Source organism: Vanessa cardui, chromosome 7, assembly GCF_905220365.1.
Source record: "Vanessa cardui chromosome 7, ilVanCard2.1, whole genome shotgun sequence".
Taxonomy (NCBI): Eukaryota; Metazoa; Arthropoda; class Insecta; order Lepidoptera; family Nymphalidae; genus Vanessa; species Vanessa cardui.
Window position 1 is genome coordinate 7,184,460 of NC_061129.1, and position 24,631 is coordinate 7,209,090.

Genomic DNA, 24,631 nt, shown 5'->3' on the forward strand with positions numbered 1-24,631 from the left:
TCACATGGATACCATCATCGAAAAAAAAAATAAAAAAAATGGGACCCCACTACCTTTCAAACAAAAAAAAAATTATCAAAATCGGTCCACCCAGTGAAAAGTTATGAGGTAACAAACATAAAAAAAAAAAAAAAAAAAAAAAATACAGACGAATTGATAACCTCCTCCTTTTGGAAGTCGGTTGATAACATTAAACATTTTTTTTTTAGTTTAACAAGTAAAAAAACAAAAAAGTAAATAGACTGTAATACAATAATATTATAATAAATCTATATTTAATGAGTTCATCTAAGTTCAACGAATATTTTAATTTAGAAACTTTCTTGCCTTTCCATTTTGATTTCATATCAATTAAGCACCTAATCTTTAAAAATTAAGGTATAATAATAAGGTTTCATTCTTTTTTATTATTTATATTTTAATATATAATTACAGCAAAAAAGGCTTAATTCGAAAAGATGCTTATATAACAACAACAACAGCCTGTAAATTCCAACTGCTGGGCTAAAGGCCTCCTCTCCGTTTGAGGAGAAGGTTTTGGAACATATTCCACCACGCTGTTCCAATGCGGGTTGGTGGAGTACACATGTGGCAGAATTTCTATGAAATGTGTCACATGCAGGTGCGTTCTAACCACCGGGCCATCTCGACTCCAATTGCTTATATGTCCCACATAAAACATTGCAGAATGAGCCTGGTACATCGAGCAGAGTCAAATTGCATTTAAATATTATTGCTAAAGCAGTGTTACCATGATATGTTAATAAAGTAAATAAAATATCACACGTCTGCTTATTCACTGCTGCTGCAAAATTTGGAGCATTCATTAATTCATTTATTGAATGGGATACAACCAGTTGGCTGCGACAGAATCAGTTGGCTGCCAAAGATTTATCTGTGCGATGTGCGGATGTATAGTAAAAAGAAACGAAAGCGTAAATAAAAGAATAACCTAAACAACATTCTATTTTACAATTTTGATAAGTTAACAGATTTGGATTATTCTATTAAACACTAGAAAAAGGGTCTAACTGCATATTGCTTCTATTTTGTAAATTATATTTGCATACGGCATTTCGCGTATTCCGATAGAGTTATTTTTTTCTATAAAAACGGACAACTATGAAGAGCAGATCTCATGACTTTCTATTCTATGTACCATATAAAGAGTTTTAATTTTATGTTGACAAAGTATACAATAATATAATTGATATTTTTATATGAAAATAATCGATTGAAAAACATAAGCGTCATTTTTTTTAAATTGTATTGGATTAATTCAATAAGCTAAATATCTAAATATAAATGTGTAATTTTTTTTAGCATTCAGAAGGATTTCCAGGTGCGGATTTTTGTACTTATCGTACAAGTAATGTCGTCCTAATTTATTTTCTTCTATGAACTCGATAAGTTTAAATTAAAATAAGATGTTAAATAAAGAAAATTTACTTAATTAAACTGCCAAAACTGAGACTAAGGTAAGGCAAATACGTAGCGACGTTAGACCATGATTTTGGGGACAAAGTTATATTGATCTACATTTGATTCCCTATTTATTATTTTAATAAATATATAAATAACGAATTATATTATTATATTATATTATTGTATTATTATTAACTTAATTTCAATTAAATTAATTGTATTGTTATTGAATTATATTATCATTATATTATTTTAATAAATATATAAATAATAAAAAAATATACAGACTTATTGAAATATCTTTATGCAAAATTTTACACTATTTATGTGTATGTAAAATTTGTTTATCATACAATGTCGTTAAAACACTAAAACACGTTAACCATCCACAAATAGACACGAGTGGAGTCATGCGTGTAAGCTGTACTCGTATCTCATCATAATAACAATTATACTACTCAACTTTCTAACTAAATGTTTAAATGCAGGTCTTTTTTTTATTCACTGTTTCCGGAAGGCACCTTTTTTGTTTGACCTTTTACGTCTATGGTTTCTTGAGATAAGTTACGCTACGTCAATTTTAAATTTAACAACAATCATGTGTGTTCGAATTTCACTCTTTTTTTTTCAAATGAAATTTGAATGCTCATTTCTGTGCACTCTATAAAAGAATTTCTTTCAAACGATATAAGCATAATTGTTCTGTGACTTGGAAAAAAAATACAATATATTTTTATACTAACGAATACATGGCTATCATACATAGGTACATATTCAAAGTAACGTGTATTTTTGTGAGTGCATATATTTTTTTTTTAATTCTGTGTCTGTGTATTATCAAATTTCAAGTGTGATCAGTGTATAAATTATTACACTTAAAATTTTAAAATATGTGGGAAGATTTTAAAATTGAATACATGATTTAATAAATTATCGGTTCATTAAATAGGTGGTACGCCTTCGTGCTGGCCTGTCTGGGTAGGTACCAGTCACTCATCACATATTCAAATCTTTGTTGTTCCAATTTGAAGGGTAAGCGAGTTATGAATGTCGATTATGACAAATACTTTTTTTTTATTATTGTATAGGTTTGCAGACGAGCATATGAGCCACCTGATGGAAAGTGGTCACCATCACCCATAGACAATGACGCTGTACGATACGATTACCTTACATCGTCAATGTGCCACCAACCTTGGGAACTAAGATGTTATGTCCCTTGTGCCTGTAGTTACACTGGCTCACTCACCCTTCAAACCAGAACACAACAATACTGAGTATTGTTATTTGGCGGTAGAATAACTGATGAGTGGGTGGTACCTACCCAGACGGGCTTCTTCTTCTTGTAGCACTAATGCTATTACCATCAGTTGGCCCACCTGGTACCGATATGTATAAAGAAATGCATTTCAATACAACATAAAGCCGACTTACTAATATATATTTAATTTTATACCACCGATACAAACACGGTCTTCGGGCTGTTCAAACCATAAAACTTATGACTTCATAATATCCCATCAACAGTTTAAAGTGTCACAAAAGCTTTGCTGTATGGATTTGGACTTCGTCGTAAAGCGCTATTAAATTTTATTAAAGGAACAAAAACAAGAACTCTCTTATGTAAGGCACCGCGTCATAACAAGCTATTCTTTTTTTCAAAGGCTCAAAAATACGTTTAAAATTAATTTTCTGAGAAATGTATGACACATACGTACGATATCACACAAAGACGTTTCTTAAGATTTCTGACAATTCTAGTAACATCAAGGTCCTTGCTGTTTTAGCGATAATATTTGCATTTACTTTTAAAAATAAGTCTTACGAGTAAATAAAAAAAAACAAATTGACTCTTTAATCCTTTTAAAGTTATAACATATGTCGGAATTTCATAAAAGCATTAAATAAATTTAATTTAAAAACATTTTTAAAACAAAGCTTTTGTAGTACACAAATTTTGTGTCTATGGTGATGGCTTTTAAGGAGTACCTTTGTCTGATTCTTGGCTTTAATTTATTTTGCAAAAACCTAAACTTACTATCAAACAAAATTTTGGAGCTTGTAAATTGGTATACGTTGGTCAAGTCTCAAATATGACTTTCCGTACAAAATACACAACAACAACAACGACAACCTGTAAATTTCCCACTGCTCGGCTAAGGCCTCCTCTTCCTTTGAGCAGAAGGTTTGGGACATATTCCGCCACGCTATGCCAATGCGGTTTGCTGGAATACACATGCGGCAGAAGTGCAGAAGGTGGTAAAAACCCGGGTGTACCGAGTCTCGCCGATGATGGCATATTCTTGAACGAGAGAGCAGCCTCAATAGGTCTCCTTAAATTAGTAGCAAAATGCAGAAACCAAATAAGACATAACTATAGGGACTTCAAAGAGTTTTGATAAACATCATACTTTTTACTGAATCAAAAATATTACAGTGCTAGTCAAATAATTAACATGTATTATTATCACACCAGTCTATAATCTTGGATCTCCCTTAATACTCTGTACACCTAGTTTCTGCTCTGGAAAAAATACCCTATACCTACGTACGTGGCCTTTTGGCGTGCTAGACATAATACCGTTAAGAAGATTCCTTAGATAATTACTACTTTTTAATTTTATTCAATTTATGGTTATATATATACCAAAAACTTTTTAATAACAAATATCAACATCTAATATCGTAAATCAAACTTGGAACAATGTTAGTTGAGTTATCCTCGATTTGGTCAAGGTAAGCTGTTGCGAGGGAAAGAAAATTATGTTTGCTTGTAACCGCAATAATCAAGTTATTATATTATAAACCACTTCATTGAGAAAGTAAGATTAAGATGATGCGACACGATTATACAATCATAGGTATTAGTTTTTGTATTACATTAAATGTTATTCTAATATTTTTTTTTTGACATTCTAATCGAAATAACGAGCATTTTTTGACAATCTAATAGAATTGTCTAGCGTTCGTGTTAGGCTACGTAGTCATGTTTTAATGGAATAAAGTTATTTGTGTGTTTACCTAATACGGGCACGCATTTTCTATTGGCACAACGGAATAATGACTTCTTACACCATCTATTTCAAAGTTTATTTAGTAAGCAAATTATTATAATTAGAAAATAGCGGTGAAATTAAACTTGATATTTTTTTATTATGAGTGTATGATATAACTTATGATAATAACAGAATAGTTTACGGCTTAAAGTAATGAGGGTAGGGCGTTATAGTTTGCCAGAGTAAAACAGATTCATGATTGAAAAAATACAGATATAGAAGAAACATGCCTTACCAAAAATGTTAAACTCATCTCAAAAATGTCGCTTGAAAACAGTTTTACTTTGCTGTTGAATGCTGAAGTAAATCTTTCCGCTCGTGCTCCATCTTAAGCAGCGTTTAAACAAAAGGTAACAAATGTAAATTATAGATAATAATTATAGAAAAAGATAGTAATAAATAGAATAAATCGATCAGCTGCTAATTTTGTTTCAATTGTGGCTTTGTAATTTTATAATTAAATATATTTATTGTATCGATTAATTATTAATAGTAATATACTTTTACATATCTACCGTCAATAGAACATATCCATTGACTTCCAGTAATAGCCTATAAATGTACCACTTACCAGGAACTACGGCCCCTGGTTTCAGATCTAATTAAACCATGCTGCACCTATGGTTGGATACATATGTGGCTGTGTTTCAACGAACGTAGACCCATGTAGGTTTCGTCACAATATCTTCACCGCTGAGTTTATAAACACAAATTAAGCGCATGAAAATTAATTGATGTTTGTCTGGATTTGTACCTACAATCACTGATTAAGAAAATAATGGTTCGGGTATTCAATTCCCTGTATATCAGATGTGACGTCACTAATAGATGGCCCAGTGGTTAGAACACGTGCATCTTAACCGATGATTTCGGGTTCGAATCCAGGCAAGCACCACTATAAATATGTGCTTAATTTGTGTTTATAATTCATCTCGTGCTCGGCGGTGAAGGAAAACATCGTGAGGAAACCTGCATGTGTCTAATTTCATCGAAATTCTGCCACATATGCATTCCACCAACCCGCATTGGAATAGCGTGGTGGAATATGTTCCAAGCCTTCTCCTTAATGGCGGAGGAGGTCTTAGCCCAGCAATGGGAAATTTCCAGGCCGTAAAATGTTACAGCCTGGAAATAAAGTTAGTTAGTAAATAATAATTAACTTAACTCACTAATAGTCTCAGTCAGTCTCAGTGTTGGAATGACAGTTTTTCATGGCATAGCTTTGATTTTGGCTGGGCTTGTTCTTTTTCTTTGTGTTTTTAACTTCAAAACTTCGTCAGCTATGAACACAAACTAATATATAATTTTAAAATTTTAAATTGTAAACAATTATTTGTAAAAAAATATAATTCTCGTTTGGTTCCATTAAAACTGGAGTCGGTTATCAGTAATCTAAAGAAAACCTACCAAATAACAGTTCTTCTAACGCAAGTAATTCAAGTTAATTGTAAACTTAAATTACAATTACATACATATCGTCGGTATATATCAATATTAACGAACCGGTTTCTGTAAATTATATATAATTAAGACAAATTAAATTAGATGTAGTTCAGTAAAAAATACAAATGGAATCCACCAATTTAGATTGTGATGCAGCCTGGCATAAATAATGCAAGCATATTAAAAATACATAAATTAAATTGTAAATAGGATACAATAAAATCACGGACAGAACGTCTACGGTTGTTTTCTACTACTACTTAATATAAGTAGTTGTAATAGAAAACAAAAGACTTTCTTTTTTCGGAAAATAGTGTCGTATACTTTAAGATTTTTAAACTATAGATAATATATTGTGATGTGTTATTTATCATTAGTCTATTGTATCAGAATATCGTTATTTCCCAGTAAGAACAAAGTTGATATACATACATTAGAACATGATTTTTCAATAATATATAACAGTTTACGACTCTGTAGTCGGTAGGTATTATTCTGATCCTGTTTACTGTAATGAACGAGCCACTTAGCCACCATGTTGGCGGGATGTTGGCGGTATAATTTCTTGTAGTACATTTTTATGGGCGAAGAAGATATACCATAATTGTAATAAATATATCTTTAATAATAATAAAGATTAAATTCCTGTTACAGTAATATTTTGTAAAATTTACTATGACGGAGATGTTTATTTTAGTATGGGAAAAAGGAGGTACTGCCAACTTTCAGAATCTGGGTTGCTACTGAAAATTCTCAATGGAAAACCCAAACATTTATTATTCTTATACCTAAGACTTAAACTTTAGAATATTGGCTCCGCGGACCATTATTTTGATCTCGCTGGATAAACGCGTTATGCGTTTCCCCCACGTGGATGGAATGGAGGGGGGGGGGGGGGCGGGGGGTTATGTGGGACTCCCCGTTGCCCTGGGCGCCGAGAGCTGGTACACCGGAATACCAATGCATACTAAAAAAACAGCGGTACCTTCTCTTCCTTTTCAGTGGGCGCCACGGGATCGCTTTTGCATGCTACCGTGATGCCCTGTCGGTCGGCCTGTCTATGCAGGCCTTCAACACCTAGGGGGATTTCCCGTGGTACTGAGATTCCCCATGGATGGGCTCTGCGGTCTGAGATAACCATTAGACCTACAATATTATTTACATTCTACTTACTAGTATTTATATTATATGTATTATATATACTAGTAATATAAAGATTTGATTTTGTGACATTTTTAATTGGGGAAAAATAAAAATAGGCTATTTGACTGGTTTTTAAAATCCATTTTATATTATTTAGTAGAGGTTAAGGAACCCAGTAAAAGTTGTTATTTTTATTTTAGTACATATTTGCCGAAAAATATCATATTAAAAATACCATATTTAAATAACGCGCGAAAACGATACTTGGACAATATGGCGCTGCAATGGGGCCGGTGACGTCACTTTGCTGTATTTTAATCTGTCGTACTTATAGTAGAAAAGCAAGGTTTACAAGAAAGTAACTTCATCATAAGCCCGGTCAATCAGGAGCGTTTTGTGTCACGTGACAAACTTTTGAAAAAAATGCATTTTTATTTATTAATTTTTGAATAAATTAAGTATTATTTTCAAGTTTCAATAGTAAGTAACCATTTATTAACTCATAATATACACTGATTACAATAATTCACAATTTATTTTTCGCATTGTCAAATAGCCTATTATCGTCGATTTAATATTTATTTATGTACTCATCTATTTTGGTACACAGATTAGTAGCAATAACCCAAATCAATTCAGGTAATTTACCTTTATTAATTTGGGTAATTTATTTTAAGCTTATTTTAATACCCAAAAGATCAGGATCGATTTTCAGATTAAAAAATGTATGTGCAAAATATCAAGTTTAATGTGGCGCATATTAGTTGCGTTAGTTAATTCTTTATGCCTATGTCCATCTATCACTATAAATATGAATGATTATAACTACTACACTATAAATATAATTCTATCAATAGAATTTGTAAATTTTGAAGGAAGGCGCAACAAAAGTTGATACGGACATATATTATTTTTTTTATATATGTAATATGTGCAAAAATAAATATTTAACAATTAGGGTTACTTTCAAATGTCTTACAATTTAATAACACTAATAATTTTAACATTTGGTGAAAATGAATACGAAATGACGCGTGAGTGTAGTAGATGCTTATTATGAACAACAGCAAATATTAAACAATTGGGGTATCATTTAGAGGCGAGTCGAAATGGCCTAGTGGTTAGAACGCGTGAATCTTAACCGATGATTGCGGGTTCAAACCCAGGCAAGCACCGCTGATTCATGTGCTTAATTTGTCTATATAATTCATCTCGTGCTCAGCGGTGAAGGAAAACATCGTGAGGAAACCTGCATGTGACAAATTTCATAGAAATTCTGCCACATGTGTATTCCAGCAACCCGCATTGGAACAGCCTGGTGGAATATGTTCCAAACCTTCTCCTCAAAGGGAGAGGAGGCCTTTAGCCCAGCAGTGGGTATTTACAGTTGTTAGATGCAATTTTAACAATCTATATCAATATCAATAATACATATATACAGGCGACTCAAACTAAGAGAGTAAGCACCATAGGCGGCGAGGTGACTTTTTATAGTATATTTAATATGTACAGCAACAAATAGGTATTTAATCCTCATAGGCCGAACTAAAAACTGCAAAAGAGAATACCCATGAAAGTAACTCCCCTCGTCCATTGAGAGTCAAATCCAAAGACGTTTATAGTATGTATAATCTATATCTATGTGCAATTATTCTTTGGAAATTAAAGCGTGGGTTATGTTACGTAAAAAAACTATCGAGGTTTTACGTTTTTACGACATGACAAACCTGACGAAAAATTATTATGAAAAACAATACCATAAATTTATTAACATCGCCCTCCATTCCACTTAACTTAGCCCACCCTGCTAACCGTATCCGGCATTGTTTTTCTGACCACCTAAGTTATACAGGGTAAAGAACAATCATATAGTTCTAAATCAAATACATATCATACCGTAATTAAAATATGTTTTTCGTTCCAGGGTTTGTATTCCTATATAACATTACTATAGATATTACAACATTTTCAATATTTATAAATTATATATTTATATTCATTATTTAAAAAAAAGAAAACAAAAAGATATATTTGATTTTAACAATAAAATGTGACTCTAATCAAAATAAATATTTCTTAACAGTCAAATTCTTGCTCTGTGCAAGATTCAGATTAGTTCAATCTTTGATCAAACTCATTTAAATGGAATGCGTGATTCACGTAACTACAATAGCAAACCAAGTAAAATTATAAGAATATTCATATTTCTTCTCTGACATGTTTATCGAGATAGTTAAATAATATAATAATAAATATTTATCCATATAGAAAGAACTGTTTCATTTCTCTAACATTTCTTATTTTAATAATTGTTCCAAATTTCAAGTCAGTGACTTAGATAACGTGAACTAGCTGGTTGACCGAGTTTATCTCGGAACTGAAACAGATCTTTGTTTTAATATTTAAGATAGCATTAAACAGTTTTAAACACACAAAGGAACGTAATTCATAAGTATCAGCCTTCAAATTAGCAACTAAAAAATCTTAACTCTTAGAAGTTGAGAATTATTTGAATTTATAATTATAGGTGCAGTTTTGAAGACAAAATTAGGACTAGTTCAAATTTTTGGGACTATTTATTTATATGTTAATGAAATGTGAAATATTACTTGATTTAATTAAGTGAATGAGTCTCTTATACATAGGAGAGAATTTCGATCCGTTGGACTTGCGTCTCGTGTCTATGCGAGCCGGATTTATCGTCCTATAGTCCATTGAGCCACCCATTGTGCACTAAAATATGTTTCTATGTATCGATGTCGATCATGTAAAAATAATTATCATAATTACCTAATGAAACGAAGATTAACTTTAAATTACAAGTATCAAATAAGTAGATTTGAACACAATAAACATCTAATATTTTTTTTATCATGTCAGCATGTTTGTCTTGCCCTTAGATGAGAGAGAGGAAATAGAGAGGGTACCAGTGAGATCCCCTTGAAAATAAGCGCCATGAACGAAATCATCGTCAGGGTCACAGTATTACAGTTTAGACAATGTTTTGATAGGAATTTGTTAGGAAGTCATTTTTAACAATAATAAAATATTATTAACTGTAAAAACTTTTAACAGTTATAATTAATACAAACAGTATTTAAAAAAAATATTTTTATAGGTATATTGGAGGAAAGTACTTAATATTTAATATTATAATATATTATTTAAAAAAGGAATATTAAATTCGAACTTAATATATATTTTGTTAAGGAAAATTTATATTATGTTAAGCATGTAACAATTAAGTAGTAATTAAATATGATTTAAGATATGATTGATGAAGTAAGTTTTAAACAATAAGTTAAGCAAATGTAACACTAATCGGAAAGAAAATAAATTATACTATACGGCAGACGTCACTTTGTGAGGCGAACCAAAATCAAGGGAAGTTAAACTTATGCTGTACTTTTACTTGGTATTATGTAAATAGAAAATATAAGTTTAATAAACCAAAATCGCTGTTCCCGTGTATTGGATATTAAAATTTACTTTATCCTGTTGAAATAAATCTATATTTGTTATTTTGTTGAAGCGAAAAAATTTAGAAATATTATTTAGCAATGAATACACTAACTGCATTTTGCAATTTCTCCATAAGTATCATAATCATAAATATGACTGCATTACATAATTCCTACGTCTGTTGAAGCCAGCCTAAAATATGTATTCGTTATATTTTATGTATAAAAATTTAAAATTGAATAAAACAATTCAGAAATTCAAAGGTAAAAAGTCACACTTTTAGAAAATGTATTTGTATCACAGGATATTAATAATAATAATAATGTGCTTATTTTATGGTAGATATATTATACGTTTTATGTATATTAATGTACACTCAAGTTTTAACAAACTTTTTGATAGCCTAAAATTAATGACAGTATTTACTATTATATAAATGAAGAAACATTCATTGATAAAGATTATTGTTGAACCCATATTTTGTATTATAATATACAAGGCAATATAATTTAAAAAAAAATATTCTCATATCCCACATTTCAAAAACAATAAGTTCTAGTAAATCAACATCGTACTCATTAATTACGCACAAGTCTTATTTATAAATCATTGCACTTTTGCTGCATTTGCTTAAAAAATATTTTATTACTTGATTATTCACTTAAGAAATAAAATACATCCAGTTATGAACTTTTAAACAATTACTACTTTTTTTATAATAAATCAAGAAACACTTTTTATGAAAGGAAATATAATTTAAATTGTGTAATTCTTATTAAAATAATGTAACACTGTTTCGTAATAAAACTAAAAAAAAACTTTGACATTTTAACCCTATCACACGAAGAAGATTCAACGCACTATTGATTTATCTCGGTACAATGTATGCCGGAAGTGACTTTCTAGAAAACCGGTAAAACGACACGATTCAATTAATCGAATGTTATATTTGAATACTAGTGACCGATAACTTTAAAATGTTGAACTTACAGAATAGAGAAAAGATTAGTTTATTTCTATTTATACATTTTTATTACTAAAATATTTATAAATAAACAAAAAAAAAGTCATCGTAAATTTCGTTTATCGTAATCATTAAAATTGTAAGTCAAAAATTTTGGCGTTACTGTAATATAGACGAAAATCAATTCCTTTGAACAATTGATTTCTGTTTGTATGTGTCTGCGTTTGTGGCATGGCTAATATCCCCAAATACAGTTTATTTAAATTTCGGATAATCCCGAAAATAAATCTGTACGTACATTTTCAAGGCAAAATATCATTAGATCTCTTATAATAGCTTGTATAGTATCTTAGGAAGAGTTGCCAGTTTAATAATTTAAATATCACTATCGCCTTTCTATGTTGGTCTCGTCATACAGCACTAGTGTTGTCGTTTTTTATTAAGCGTTAAGTGTCTTTATCAAACTTAATATCCCTTCTCTTTCTAACATTCACATGTTAGAAATAATGTGGAGAAATTATTCGATTTCCGCAGCAAGAATTCCAGATATATAAAGATTAAAAGTTCGTATATGACTAAATAGGTCAAATAATTTATCCGTTGTAGTTTTATTATCATATTTATATTTTATTCAAGATTAAAACAGAAAATTTGTTCTTCAATACAAAGAGGTATTTACATTTACTTCCTACATCAATTTTAAAAAACTCAATTAATAAATAATAAAAAAATATGAAAATGATAATATTCATGAAATATATAAGTATAATGTTTTAAAGTGTTAGTCAGATAATCGCTTACATATATGTTATCCTTATATTATTAAAAATTAAGATTAAAATGTGTGTGCTGCATAATCTCCTTTCAACAAGACTTAGTTGCTATCGTAACCTTGACATTTTCATCGTCTTAATTCTATCACTTACAATCGTCTTGTTTCTTCAATTATTTCGGTTTCCTCATTTCCGATCCTTAACTTATTTTATCTTCGAAAATGTATATATGCCTACATTCATTAAACTTGCTTATTACTCTTAATATTACAATTAATGTTTTTAAAAACTCAATAATATAATTTAGTTTTTTGGTAATATTAAAAAGCAAAGTTCGAGCATAATTAATGCGATTCTATCCATAATTTCTTCATTTATTAAATTATATCCAACATTATATATATTATATTATATACCCTATTTCATTCATTCATTTATAGTTTATATGTTTTTTGTATTTTTTTTTTATTTAAATGAATCCTTTTTATTAAGTTAGTATTAAATGCATATATTGGTTTTCTGTACAGCCAAATAATTTTACTATTAATAAAATACATATGAACCAAATCAAGTATTATTTGAGCATACTTTTTATGCTATACTAATAATTTAACTTATTTTTTTAAACATAAGGTCGTCCGGTAATATATATATATAATTAATATTTTGAAGGTTTTTATATGTTTTAATTTTATTGAACTATTTAAAGCATAAAATTATATGGACAACTAAGTTTTACAATTATGTAAGTTTCAATTAAGTTTTACAATTATGTAAATTTCAATATTAATGAAACCACTTGGGATTCTTTACCAAAACATTGAATTTTCAGAGAAAACACTATAATTTTATATTAATTTTAGCATTGACCATATATTTAAAAATATATCAATTTAAAAATAACTGTTACTTTTTTTGCTCGCGTTACGATATTGATTATAAATAATACAAGACTATAATTTTAAGTATTTCATTGAAATGGCTATCACATTTTATCATATATCACTGATACGTTTGTGCATACAAATGTACACATACATACAAATGCTTTTCCAGTGTAAAATAGCTAATAGCATATTGTTAGAGTTAGTTGACAAACTTTCGCGAACAAATAAGAACGTTAAAAGTTAAAACAAATTATTGCGATCTCTTTAAAAATAACGTCGTTTTAAATTCTAGTTTTATGGAGATGGTTTAGAAATACGAAACCATTCCAATCTAAACAGATCCATTTCACTGCGAATTGACGAATATATACATGACATATTCCTTTACGTATGATAAATAAATAGATATTAAGGACATAAAACTTATAGTTCCTGTAATACAACACTCAGTAATGAATGCAAGCATTCAGGTCGTTGTTTTTCATTTATAAATGGCTGTGTTACCAACATTTATTTTGTAAAAACAAATATCGTAATTTTTAAGATACCAAACAAGACAAATATCGTGCGTACAGACTGTAGATTTTTTAACAAAAGTCCGTTTGCTGAATTATGTTTATTTACCATGGATATTAATTTTATTAATTATATAATTATAATTTTAGTAATACACGCACTAAGAAATCTTGATTTTTTGGTATTCTAATTATTTGTATCTTAATATTAGATATATAGAATCTAAGGTCCATTTTAAAAACTTATTCCTTTTATTATTTATATTACATTTTCCCATCTAACGAATGTAAATATGAACTGCATATCTAGCGATTTAGTAATTTATTATATTATTTGAAAAAAGTCTTACTATCGACGTCTAAGTGTGGATGTTACAATCGTTAAGAATATATATATCTGTGATGTTATTTATTTATTTATGAATTAATTAATATCATTATCTGGAAAATATCAAAATGAGAATATTTTTAAGCTTTTAATGACGCGTAGCCTGGCAGGATTTATTCTTTGTATATATGTGGACCAATTAGAATTAATATTACACACACACACAGGAAGCAATTCTTGAAAATATTTTAAAGTACAACGCATAAAACAATTATAAAACAATGTCAATAAAAACAAAAAATATAAAGTTTCGACAGTCTACGAAAGGCTGTATGTACCCTGATTGATCTATGAAACTATATAACCTTATGGATATTATTATTGGAATTAAATGTTTAAGAACATTCTTAAAGTAAATCATTAAATTAGTTCGATTCATACTTCCGCATTATTAAACGAGTACGCAGAGCCTAGAAGTAAGAATATAAATAGGAACTTACGATTAATAAAATGCTTATATTTAAGCACATTACTACTCTACCAATACATACGAGACGATTAATGTTTAATGAGTGCTTTATGTACGTCTAAGATGTCAATATATTTTGCCATACAGCCCTTTTTTAATTAACATATAACAATTATAAATTAATCAATAATTAAAATAAATTTACACGAAAATGGGACAAAAAATATATATTCCTTTATAGTTTGTCTCATAAGAAGTGTGCTTTAAGAATGCTTGATTATCGCATTATGTAAGCAAAATCAAATGAATACTATAATATTTTAAAGGTTAAATAATAACCATTGCGTATTTGGAGAGACAATAATACCACTATTTTATCAATGTTATTATTGATTGAGTACAAATAGTACATCTTAGTATCAACACAAGGAGAAGTAGTATAGTAGATTGAAGAATGCACCTGGAGATGCAGGTGATTCACAGCTGATGAGTGCAAAGGGTGTTGGCAGAAGTGTAAAGCGCTGTAGGCGAGAGGGGCGGGCGGGGCGCAGATTGAGGCCACTATTTAATCGCACCGCGGCCGCGCAACGACCTGTTGTGATCCCGTCATGGCGCGCTACGCCCGTGTCGCTCCTCTGGTCGCGTGTCTCTTGTTCGCCTGCGGTGAGTCCTAACCTTTATCTTACGTCTCCAGATGCCGTCTATTTCGCGACGTCATAGGTTACGCGACGTCACATCCGCACATCTGAGAGTAAATAGTGGATGCGTCAATTTCCAGTGCTACTTAAAAGTGAATAGTGAAGTTGCACGAACTGACCGTCGCGAGATAGACCGTGTCTCTACAAAGTTTCCGAATGAATGCAGTCAGAACGTGATCTCCTTGCATCAAATGACTTAAGAATGTAATAAGCAGGCTGCAAGCCTTTCAAGGACAATTTTAAAATATACAACTATCGAGCTCGTAATATGTATGCCGGTATAGTGAACCCAATTAAAAATAATCAAATAAGTGTCTCTGCAAAAAATAATTGACCAAACTTTTGTAGTTAGCTAACCGTTGGGAAATTGTATTTCTCTACAGCTGCCAGTAAGAAAAGCTAGTTCACACTCGAACCTTTAGTGGAGTGTCTTCAATAATATTATAATAAAATTAGTTTGATATATATTAATAATAAAATTAGTTTAACATTTAATTCTTAGTACAAAAATACATTTCGTTAAATACATATTATTAGGACTTACTGCGACTGCGCATTGTGGTTGCGGAGAACTTTCACATTTGGTCCGTGTTGCGTTGCGGCTGCGCCGCTGACGTCACTCCAGAGCCGCGTCGTAATCGCGTAGCAGCGCGAGGCGCTCAAACTGCTTTCGTGATAATACTAGAAAATGCTTAAATAAGCAATAACAAATTTGTTTACGCAAACATCAGATATAGTCGTATTCATTGTATTTCTTCGTTACAAAACTATTATAAACATACGAGATAAAAAAGGACCTATAAATATTGTTTATCTTTCAAATAGACGGAACGACAGACGAAAGTAAAGACGGATAGAATAATAATATAATAACCTTACTACTTATTTCAGCTTATTAGTTTCAATATAAACAAACGAAAGAGGTGTTTTAAGCAGTCTTGACATATACTAACTTATTAATTGTTCATACGTTTTACTTGCTTTAAAATACATATTTTTAACGAAAAAAAAACCGCTATATATTGTACTTACTTAACATTCTAAAAAGCTGTAATATTGTTGTTTTTGGTCAAGGTCATTAATACCTCATTTTGTTAGGCTGCCTTAAAATTACCTTTCAATTTTTTTTAATTAACTTATTTATGCACTAAATTATCACTGAGCTGTTTGAGTACAACACGTATGAGCAAAGTATAAAATAACGAAGGGGAATTACTAGTTATGATTCTACTAAGGATATAAAAAATGATTTTGTAAATTCTATATTATATGTATACTTACAAATGCGAATAACAAAATAATATGAATCGACCAGAAAGTCCCATATATTATTGAGTACATTACAATCAAATCTAGTTGCATAACAAACGTTTTATAATATATTTTTTATGTACAATCAAGAGTTATGACCAACTTTTCACAACCCTTTCATTCTATTGCTTTTATACCAGTTCCTCATTTAAAAATAATTTTATGACAGAATATACCGATAGACTACTTATTGAATATTCATTTTAATAAGTTATCGATTTATACTTGTAACAGATTATCTAAAACTTACAAAACGATTTTATAACTAGTTGCGTAGTTAAGGTCAAATATTTGGCACAAATCAAGTCGTACTATTTGCATTTAAATTGCTTGTAAATCCTTATTATGCGACACGGTTCTTTATTGGTGAGATCGTTAATTTCTTTATTACTAATCTAACAATATTAGGATATCAATAAAGAAGTTAATTACTGAGATAACAATCAATCTATAGTTATGGTAATCAAATCAAATTGAAATCCAATTAATACCATAAATCATCTATGAAATTAAGTTATAATATAATTAATTTTATTTACTTTGCTAACTGTCAATTATTATTAGACAGATGGATTTCCTCGAGTTTATAGATTTTAATAAAAATAATTTCAATTTGCCATACTTGTCTGCGTCGATTCTTGAGCCACTTTAATGTACAACAGATGATGTGTAATTACGAACGGAACCATTAAGTTGGTTGATGTCGAAAGGTTAAACTCGTCATATTTTATTCCACGCTGCTCATCCATTACGTGATGTTATTCAGAGATAATAAATGTCAATCCTAAAGTAGACAGGGACATAAAAGTTCATTGCGCATTGAAACTCGGTCCTTCATTTATCGCAAGATATATGTATATGTTGTTAGCAAACAGGTATTATGACATTTTCAAAGAAACTCCAATAGTGAAATAGAAGTAGTATACTTGAATATATCCGATTTTGTATTTGTACGTTATTGGTGTGATATATTAATATAAGTGTGAATTAACCGAGTGCTACGATCAAATTTAATAGTAATTAGGACATCAGGAAAGTTTTACGTAGTTATTTATTAATGTAGTATTTAATTATATAACACTTTTATTTTGATCAAACATTTGACTTTTTGTTAATATTCTATTGCTTATTATTTATATCAGTCTTAGGTATAGCAAATACCTACAAGAGTTTATTACGTTCACTGAATATTTAACAAATTATAGACTGCTAAATTTCGAATAAAGGAGTTCAAATCAATTACGTTGTAAATATTGCCTACACGCAAGCATAAACATTCAGCTATTTAAGAATTTCATACATTTTTTACTGAGCTGTAGGAAATCCACACTCAAATTAATATCATATAACAGTTTATTTGTTTTATACCTCATTAGATCTTACGAACTATAAGTGTTGTTACTGACTCGCGTTATTATATTCAATTAACATATTTTTTGACTGCCACTTATTTATTTATAAACAAAATGAAACAGCTAAGCAATAATCTTTCGTAGTGTGCTATAGTAAAAAAAAAAACGTATCGAAAATTTTGTATATGCGATGCCATACATCTTTATCTCATAATAAAGCAGTTACCAAACTGTAACGCAAACAAGTCGTGGGAGCAACTTAAATTAAAAAAAAACATTGTCGATTTGAAAACATCGTGAGAAGGTATTGCGCTCACGTCTAGATTCAGCATGGTGTCACGTATCATCGAATATTCGAGTTATTACGTTTCCCACGATTTTATTCCTGAGCGTAAAAAAAGAGGTTTTTTATTAGATAAAACTTGAAAATAAAAATAAATGATACGTACACAATATAATTGTAACAGTTTATTGTAACTAAATATACATACTTTAAACGTCTATTCCAAAATAAAAATAAAATCATGAGCTACATACATATTTTTAGTTTACCTCTAAATATGTAACACAAACTCTTACAACACGGCTGGTCGAAACACTTATGAAATAACAAGTTGATCATAAATAAATAGTGAAAGTATTGTAAAAATGCAACATATTTCAGGCGTTTCAAAATGCTAATCTTTTAATCATTAACAAATACTAATGCAAATTTTAAAACGAAGAATATTCGTAATTTTTAATATAAAATAAAGGTTAATAGTCGTAATTAACTACATACATTATATTCAAAGTCGTAACCGTAAAGTCATCATATACATACTGATTCATTCCTATCCCGTTATTAGTGTCATAATTGGACAGAAGGGAACCAATAGAAGAAAAGCCTTAAGGTTACATTCCATATTTATTAGTGATCGGTATGCAAGCGGCGCGTTGGGCCGACGCCCGCGCCGTCGCCTTTGCCGCCACATAACTGTGAATTTATACATCAACCTAGACACTGGAATATGTTAATAAACATTCAATAATAGATCTATTTATTAATATAAAGCCAAAATCAATACACCAACATATTCCAATTCACTCAAACAAAAGCTTTATTTTAAAAATAATTTTGATAAATACTACATTATATTATTTCAAACCTCTTAAATAGTTTTAAAATGACTTCAATACTTAATTTCACAAATTCGTCTAGACACAAATAATAATAAACTAATTTAAAAGTCCCATCAACTGTCCCGTATAAAAGACTTCAACGCGCTCTAGGTGTTCATGCTACTCATTATACATAGTTTTATAAACATGGCTTATTATTACAGGAGCCTTGCTAAGGGTATATAAGTCATAAGATCTACTCCACGTAGTCTATAACTGCCCAAACACGTGGTAGATCCGGGTCAAAGAGGACAAGTTCTCATTTATCGTTCCGGTGACAACTATTTTTTTATTGCGTCATGTTTTATTCATATCTTACTATGCGAAATGACTATGTGTGAGCAATGAAATACAGAAAAGATTACTAAATATATTTTTCAATTTTAAATCAATCGTATAATTATAATAAAATATTATAACCTAATTTAGCTGTATACGACTTGACACCCGGGTAAATGTAATAATTAAGAAATCTATTAATGAAACTTATAAAATAGCGTAGAGCAACAGTCAGCAATAATAACAGGGTTTTATTATTTCCTGTTTACATTCACAAGGTTGGTGTCTTTACTGTCTTAAATGTTGCACATGAATTATTGATTACTATCAGCAACTAGCGTTCCGACATTTTGTTCAATAAATCGTTATTTACTTATCAACCTTATTTATTTCCAAGATACTGATTTTAGAAAAGGAAATAAATAAAAGTTATTTGTATCACTCGGTTAAATTTTGCAACATCAACAAATAAGAGTAAGACGGAGATAAACGAACAATGGCACAGCGTTAATACGATCGTGGGGCGTAGTTACACGCTCGACGGTCGCACGGCTCGCACCCACTTTATTACTTCTCGTAAGCATTCTATTAGATAATATTGCGAGAGTTTAGTTTCCTTGAGTTACGTTGCCATATTACGCACACGCACACATACGCTCTTAATAAGCATAAAACTATCTCCATTAAATCGTTATTTTTTTTGTAAAGTATTAGCTAAGTGCATCGTGATCCTTCTTAGCAAACAATTGACACCTACTTAAGCAATATATTATTTTTATTTACAGTCGCAAAAGTGTTCAATGAAATTGGGTAAATCATTATTCGATTTTCGTATATTCCATATTAGATATCGTAGACTTTAATTTTGTAAAACTAGTTTGTAATATTTCAAATAGGCAAATATCCCCGATTTCCTGATTCATAGTTAGCGGTCAAGTAAATCAACTATTCCGTGACCTTTTCGAATTATAATAATTTCATCAGAACTCCCGCACAAAGCATCAAATACCATGCATAATATAACAATTTGATATATTCAGAAGAACTTAGAAAGAGTCGTCCTTGTCGCTTGCTTAAGCGCTGACATTTTGAGCAAGTCAAATGTCTCGTGCGCTCACCTCACCTTTGACATTTGTGTACATCTTCAAGTGACATTTTACCTCTCATGATTAACAAAAAACACGAAAAAATTATAATTAATTGAATATTATAATACAACTATTGATAGTAAAAAGTAACAGCTCGTTGTGAATTTACTTGAAGAGTATTCGTTTTTTAAAGGGAAAACAATCATTTATATTACGAATTTATGTCACTTAGGTATTTGGTATTAATGACATTCTTTTGCAGGAGTTGCTAATGGGCAACGCTATCGGCGGCAAGCGGATGACTCTAAGAAAGACGACAGCCTGGAACAAGAGCTATGCAAGGACAAGGACGCTGGCGAATGGTTCCGGCTGGTAGCCGGCGAGGGCGACAACTGTCGCGACGTCATTCAGTGTACCGCCTCGGTCAGTGCAATAGGCGATTACTACTTTTACACGCATACCTTTCTTGTCCCAACAGCGGTATATGTATCAATGCCAAATGCAATGTTCGTCTGTGATACAAACACCATTTTAAAATTCTCATTAAATACTCGTAATCTGTCTCTGTCTATGTACGTAGGCTATAGTCTACAACTTGGAATTAATACGATATAAATATGTATATCGTAACTTACCGGCCTTGTTTATATTTAAATTAGTCTGCTCTGGTCATCGATAAACTTAAATACCTATCAGATGGAATTCCACAAACTGTCATATATATGATTCGCCAAAACTATAATTACTTAATTATCAGTATCAAGTTAATTAAAACCGAATGAATATTTTAAGCTAAGTATTATGTCTATAAAACTATAAACTTTGAAGTACATTTTAACGGCAAATCATAGATAAGCTATATTTTTTATTTTTTATTTTGTATTTACATAAATATTCTTTATTCCTTTTAAATGAAATGGAGATTTGTAAATGTCAATATTTTTCGTTGGTTATATATAAACACATATTCCATAAAGAAACATAACACTTTAACATATTTGTATATATGCTTAAAACAAAAAATATTAATTTAATTAATATTTTTTCTTTATACTAATAGGGTATTCAAGCTATCCGATGCCCGGCCGGTCTATTTTTTGATATTGAGAAACAAACATGCGACTGGAAAGACGCTGTGAAGAACTGCAAACTAAAGAACAAAGAACGTAAAGTAAAGCCTCTTCTTTACACCGAAGAGCCTCTCTGCCAGGATGGCTTCTTGGCTTGTGGAGATGCCACCTGCATTGAACGAGGACTATTCTGTAACGGAGAAAAAGACTGCCCCGATGGGTCAGACGAGAACTCGTGTGGTAAGTAAAACAACTCACAAGTGCGCCTTATATTTTTGCTAGGTGATTAAGGATCTAATCCAAGAGTAAAACACATCGCTGAACTTGACAACTATAAATAAAAACTGGATTGTGAGACGTGACGAACGACTTGCCTGAAATGCCAATCACTTGGCCTAAAAAAACATCTCAATGCTATGTCGCAACGTGCCTTAACCAAATGGGGTGTTTATTTTATTTACATTTTGTTGAATATGTTAACATTTAGTTTCTTATTATGCAACGTTTTCTACGAAAATAAATGAAATAGCCTAGTTTTATGTCAAATTGGAAAGTTCAATGCTATTTAATGAAACAGTTTTATGACCTCAGATTATACTAGTCGGTAATCGGTATGCATTCTAAGAACCATAGTTTGATTCAGTGCAATTGAAATGGCTTGTTTGTGAGCAACAAAATGAACTTCACTGTGAACATATTTAGTTACGACGCATGCAGAATACAATATTAAACTTAGTCATTGTTATTAATATATAGATTAACATTTTGTAAAAACTTGCAAATATCACAAGCGATCCAACCAAGCAAGGTAAAGATTGGTAATCGCTTATTTTTGTTGCATATTTCGATATGAATTAATTTAGTTACACAATTTACACGTTAAACTAGTTTCTGTTATGTGAATTTATTGCTATATATCACGACCACCATGTTTTGTATCAAAAAGTGAAATCAAAATGGATCTTGACTGTCCCGAGCGGTATAACGAAGCGAAAGTACCCATACAGGTTCCGAAAGCCACGTGTCTCTAATAACTTCAGATACGCACACATTTTTACTTTTTATTTTCAAAAGCAGATTGCGTGCCGATAATCTAAAGTTGAACTTCATTTTTAAGTTTATATTATTTCAAATCATACAAGAAAACTAAAATGATATCGACAATTTGTCACATATAGAATATCGCGAGAGTATAGAAGTTTTTAATTAGGAACATTCTCGTTTGTTTTAGATATTGACAACGACCCCAACAGGGCTCCACCATGTGACACGTCACAATGTGTCTTACCCGATTGCTTCTGCTCTGAAGATGGAACAGTCATCCCAGGTGATTTACCTGCAAGAGACGTTCCTCAAATGATCACCATAACTTTCGATGACGCTATCAACAATAACAACATCGAATTATACAAAGAAATATTCAATGGAAAACGTAAAAACCCGAACGGTTGTGACATCAAGGCCACATTCTTTATTTCACACAAATACACGAACTACTCAGCCGTGCAAGAAACTCACAGAAAGGGACATGAAATTGCCGTACATTCGATCACGTAAGTACATTAAACATTTAAGGAATTCATTTGCTTTATATAACGAAATGTTTGTTTTAAAACTATTCCGTTTCATGTTTCTATACAGGCATAATGATGATGAACGGTTTTGGAGCAATGCTACTGTTGACGACTGGGGCAAGGAAATGGCTGGAATGAGAGTCATTATAGAAAAATTCGCAAATGTCACTGATAACAGCGTTGTAGGCGTTCGCGCACCTTATCTACGCGTCGGTGGTAATAATCAATTCACAATGATGGAAGAACAAGCTTTCCTGTATGACAGTACGATCACCGCACCTCTCTCAAACCCCCCGCTATGGCCTTACACCATGTATTTCCGTATGCCTCACCGCTGCCATGGTAATTTGCAAAGTTGTCCAACAAGGAGTCACGCAGTTTGGGAAATGGTAATGAACGAACTTGATCGTCGTGAAGACCCCACTAATGACGAATACTTGCCAGGATGTGCTATGGTTGACTCTTGTTCAAATATTCTTACTGGTGACCAGTTTTACAATTTCTTAAACCATAACTTTGACCGTCATTATGATCAAAACAGAGCCCCACTTGGTCTTTACTTCCACGCCGCCTGGTTGAAAAATAATCCTGAGTTCTTAGAAGCCTTCTTGTACTGGATTGATGAAATTCTTCAAACGCACAACGATGTATATTTCGTTACAATGACTCAAGTAATCCAATGGATTCAAAATCCTCGTACCGTCACGGAGGCCAAGAACTTTGAGCCATGGAGAGAAAAGTGTGCCGTAGAAGGTGTTCAGGCCTGTTGGGTACCTCACTCATGTAAGCTCATATCCAAGGAAGTTCCCGGAGAAACCATCAATTTACAGACTTGCGTCAGGTGCCCAGTCAATTACCCCTGGCTCAATGACCCAACAGGCGACGGTCATTATTAAATGAGATCTCGCGCCTCGCGTGGTGCAAATTAGTTGTAAAATAAAATAAATTGCAATTATTAATTGCAAGGACATTATATTCGGGTTTAAATAAAATAAATGACAACTTAACAGTGTTGACTTATTCGATGAATATGTGTCCGTGTAATAAAATGTACTGGGTCATAATCCCGTCAGTAGTCTAAGTACCTACCTAACTGTATGTAATATAGATTCACATGATATTTAATAGGTCTGTTTTAATACTTTATGTGATTTTTCTACTGTAAGTCTGTTGGATAAAATTATAAATACAAAATATAAAAAATTCATCCCGTTTTTTTTATTTACTTAAATAAAGATCCCTGGTTCACTTAATAATCAATTATTAAATATAGAAACAAATTAATAATAACTTATCATATTACAAAAACCAAACATTCCAATGCAATCGAAGTCGATATATAAGCCGTTATTAAAAAATAAATAAAATAACGACCACATGTAAAACAATCATTTTCTCGGAAATTGTGTATTAGAACTGTCCATTCACTTTATTTAATAACGAGACTTACTCATTGTAACTTTGATTCAGTATAAATTAAATACACGTACATTCATCTGAGAAGAAACCGATGGAAATTGCAATAGTCGTAATGGTTAAATGAATAAGAGTGTTTGAAATTTAAAACTCGTCGACATCACAAACAAATAAGAATAATTGTATACAAGCCTTAATCATTATTATTCATTCTTCG

General features: G+C 30.9%; 1 protein-coding gene across 1 annotated transcript; it reads left to right on the forward strand.

Moving 5' to 3' along the window:
• Positions 1 to 14,990: 14,990 nt before the first annotated feature.
• Positions 14,991 to 24,205, forward strand: LOC124530954 (chitin deacetylase 1). The gene is made up of 5 exons (XM_047105328.1): positions 14,991 to 15,128; positions 20,617 to 20,777; positions 21,415 to 21,664; positions 22,656 to 22,977; positions 23,066 to 24,205. Exons 1-5 carry the CDS (start codon positions 15,074 to 15,076, stop codon positions 23,892 to 23,894), a joined length of 1,617 nt encoding a protein of 538 aa, XP_046961284.1. The 5' UTR covers positions 14,991 to 15,073; the 3' UTR covers positions 23,895 to 24,205.
• The last annotated feature ends 426 nt before the right edge of the window (positions 24,206 to 24,631 follow it).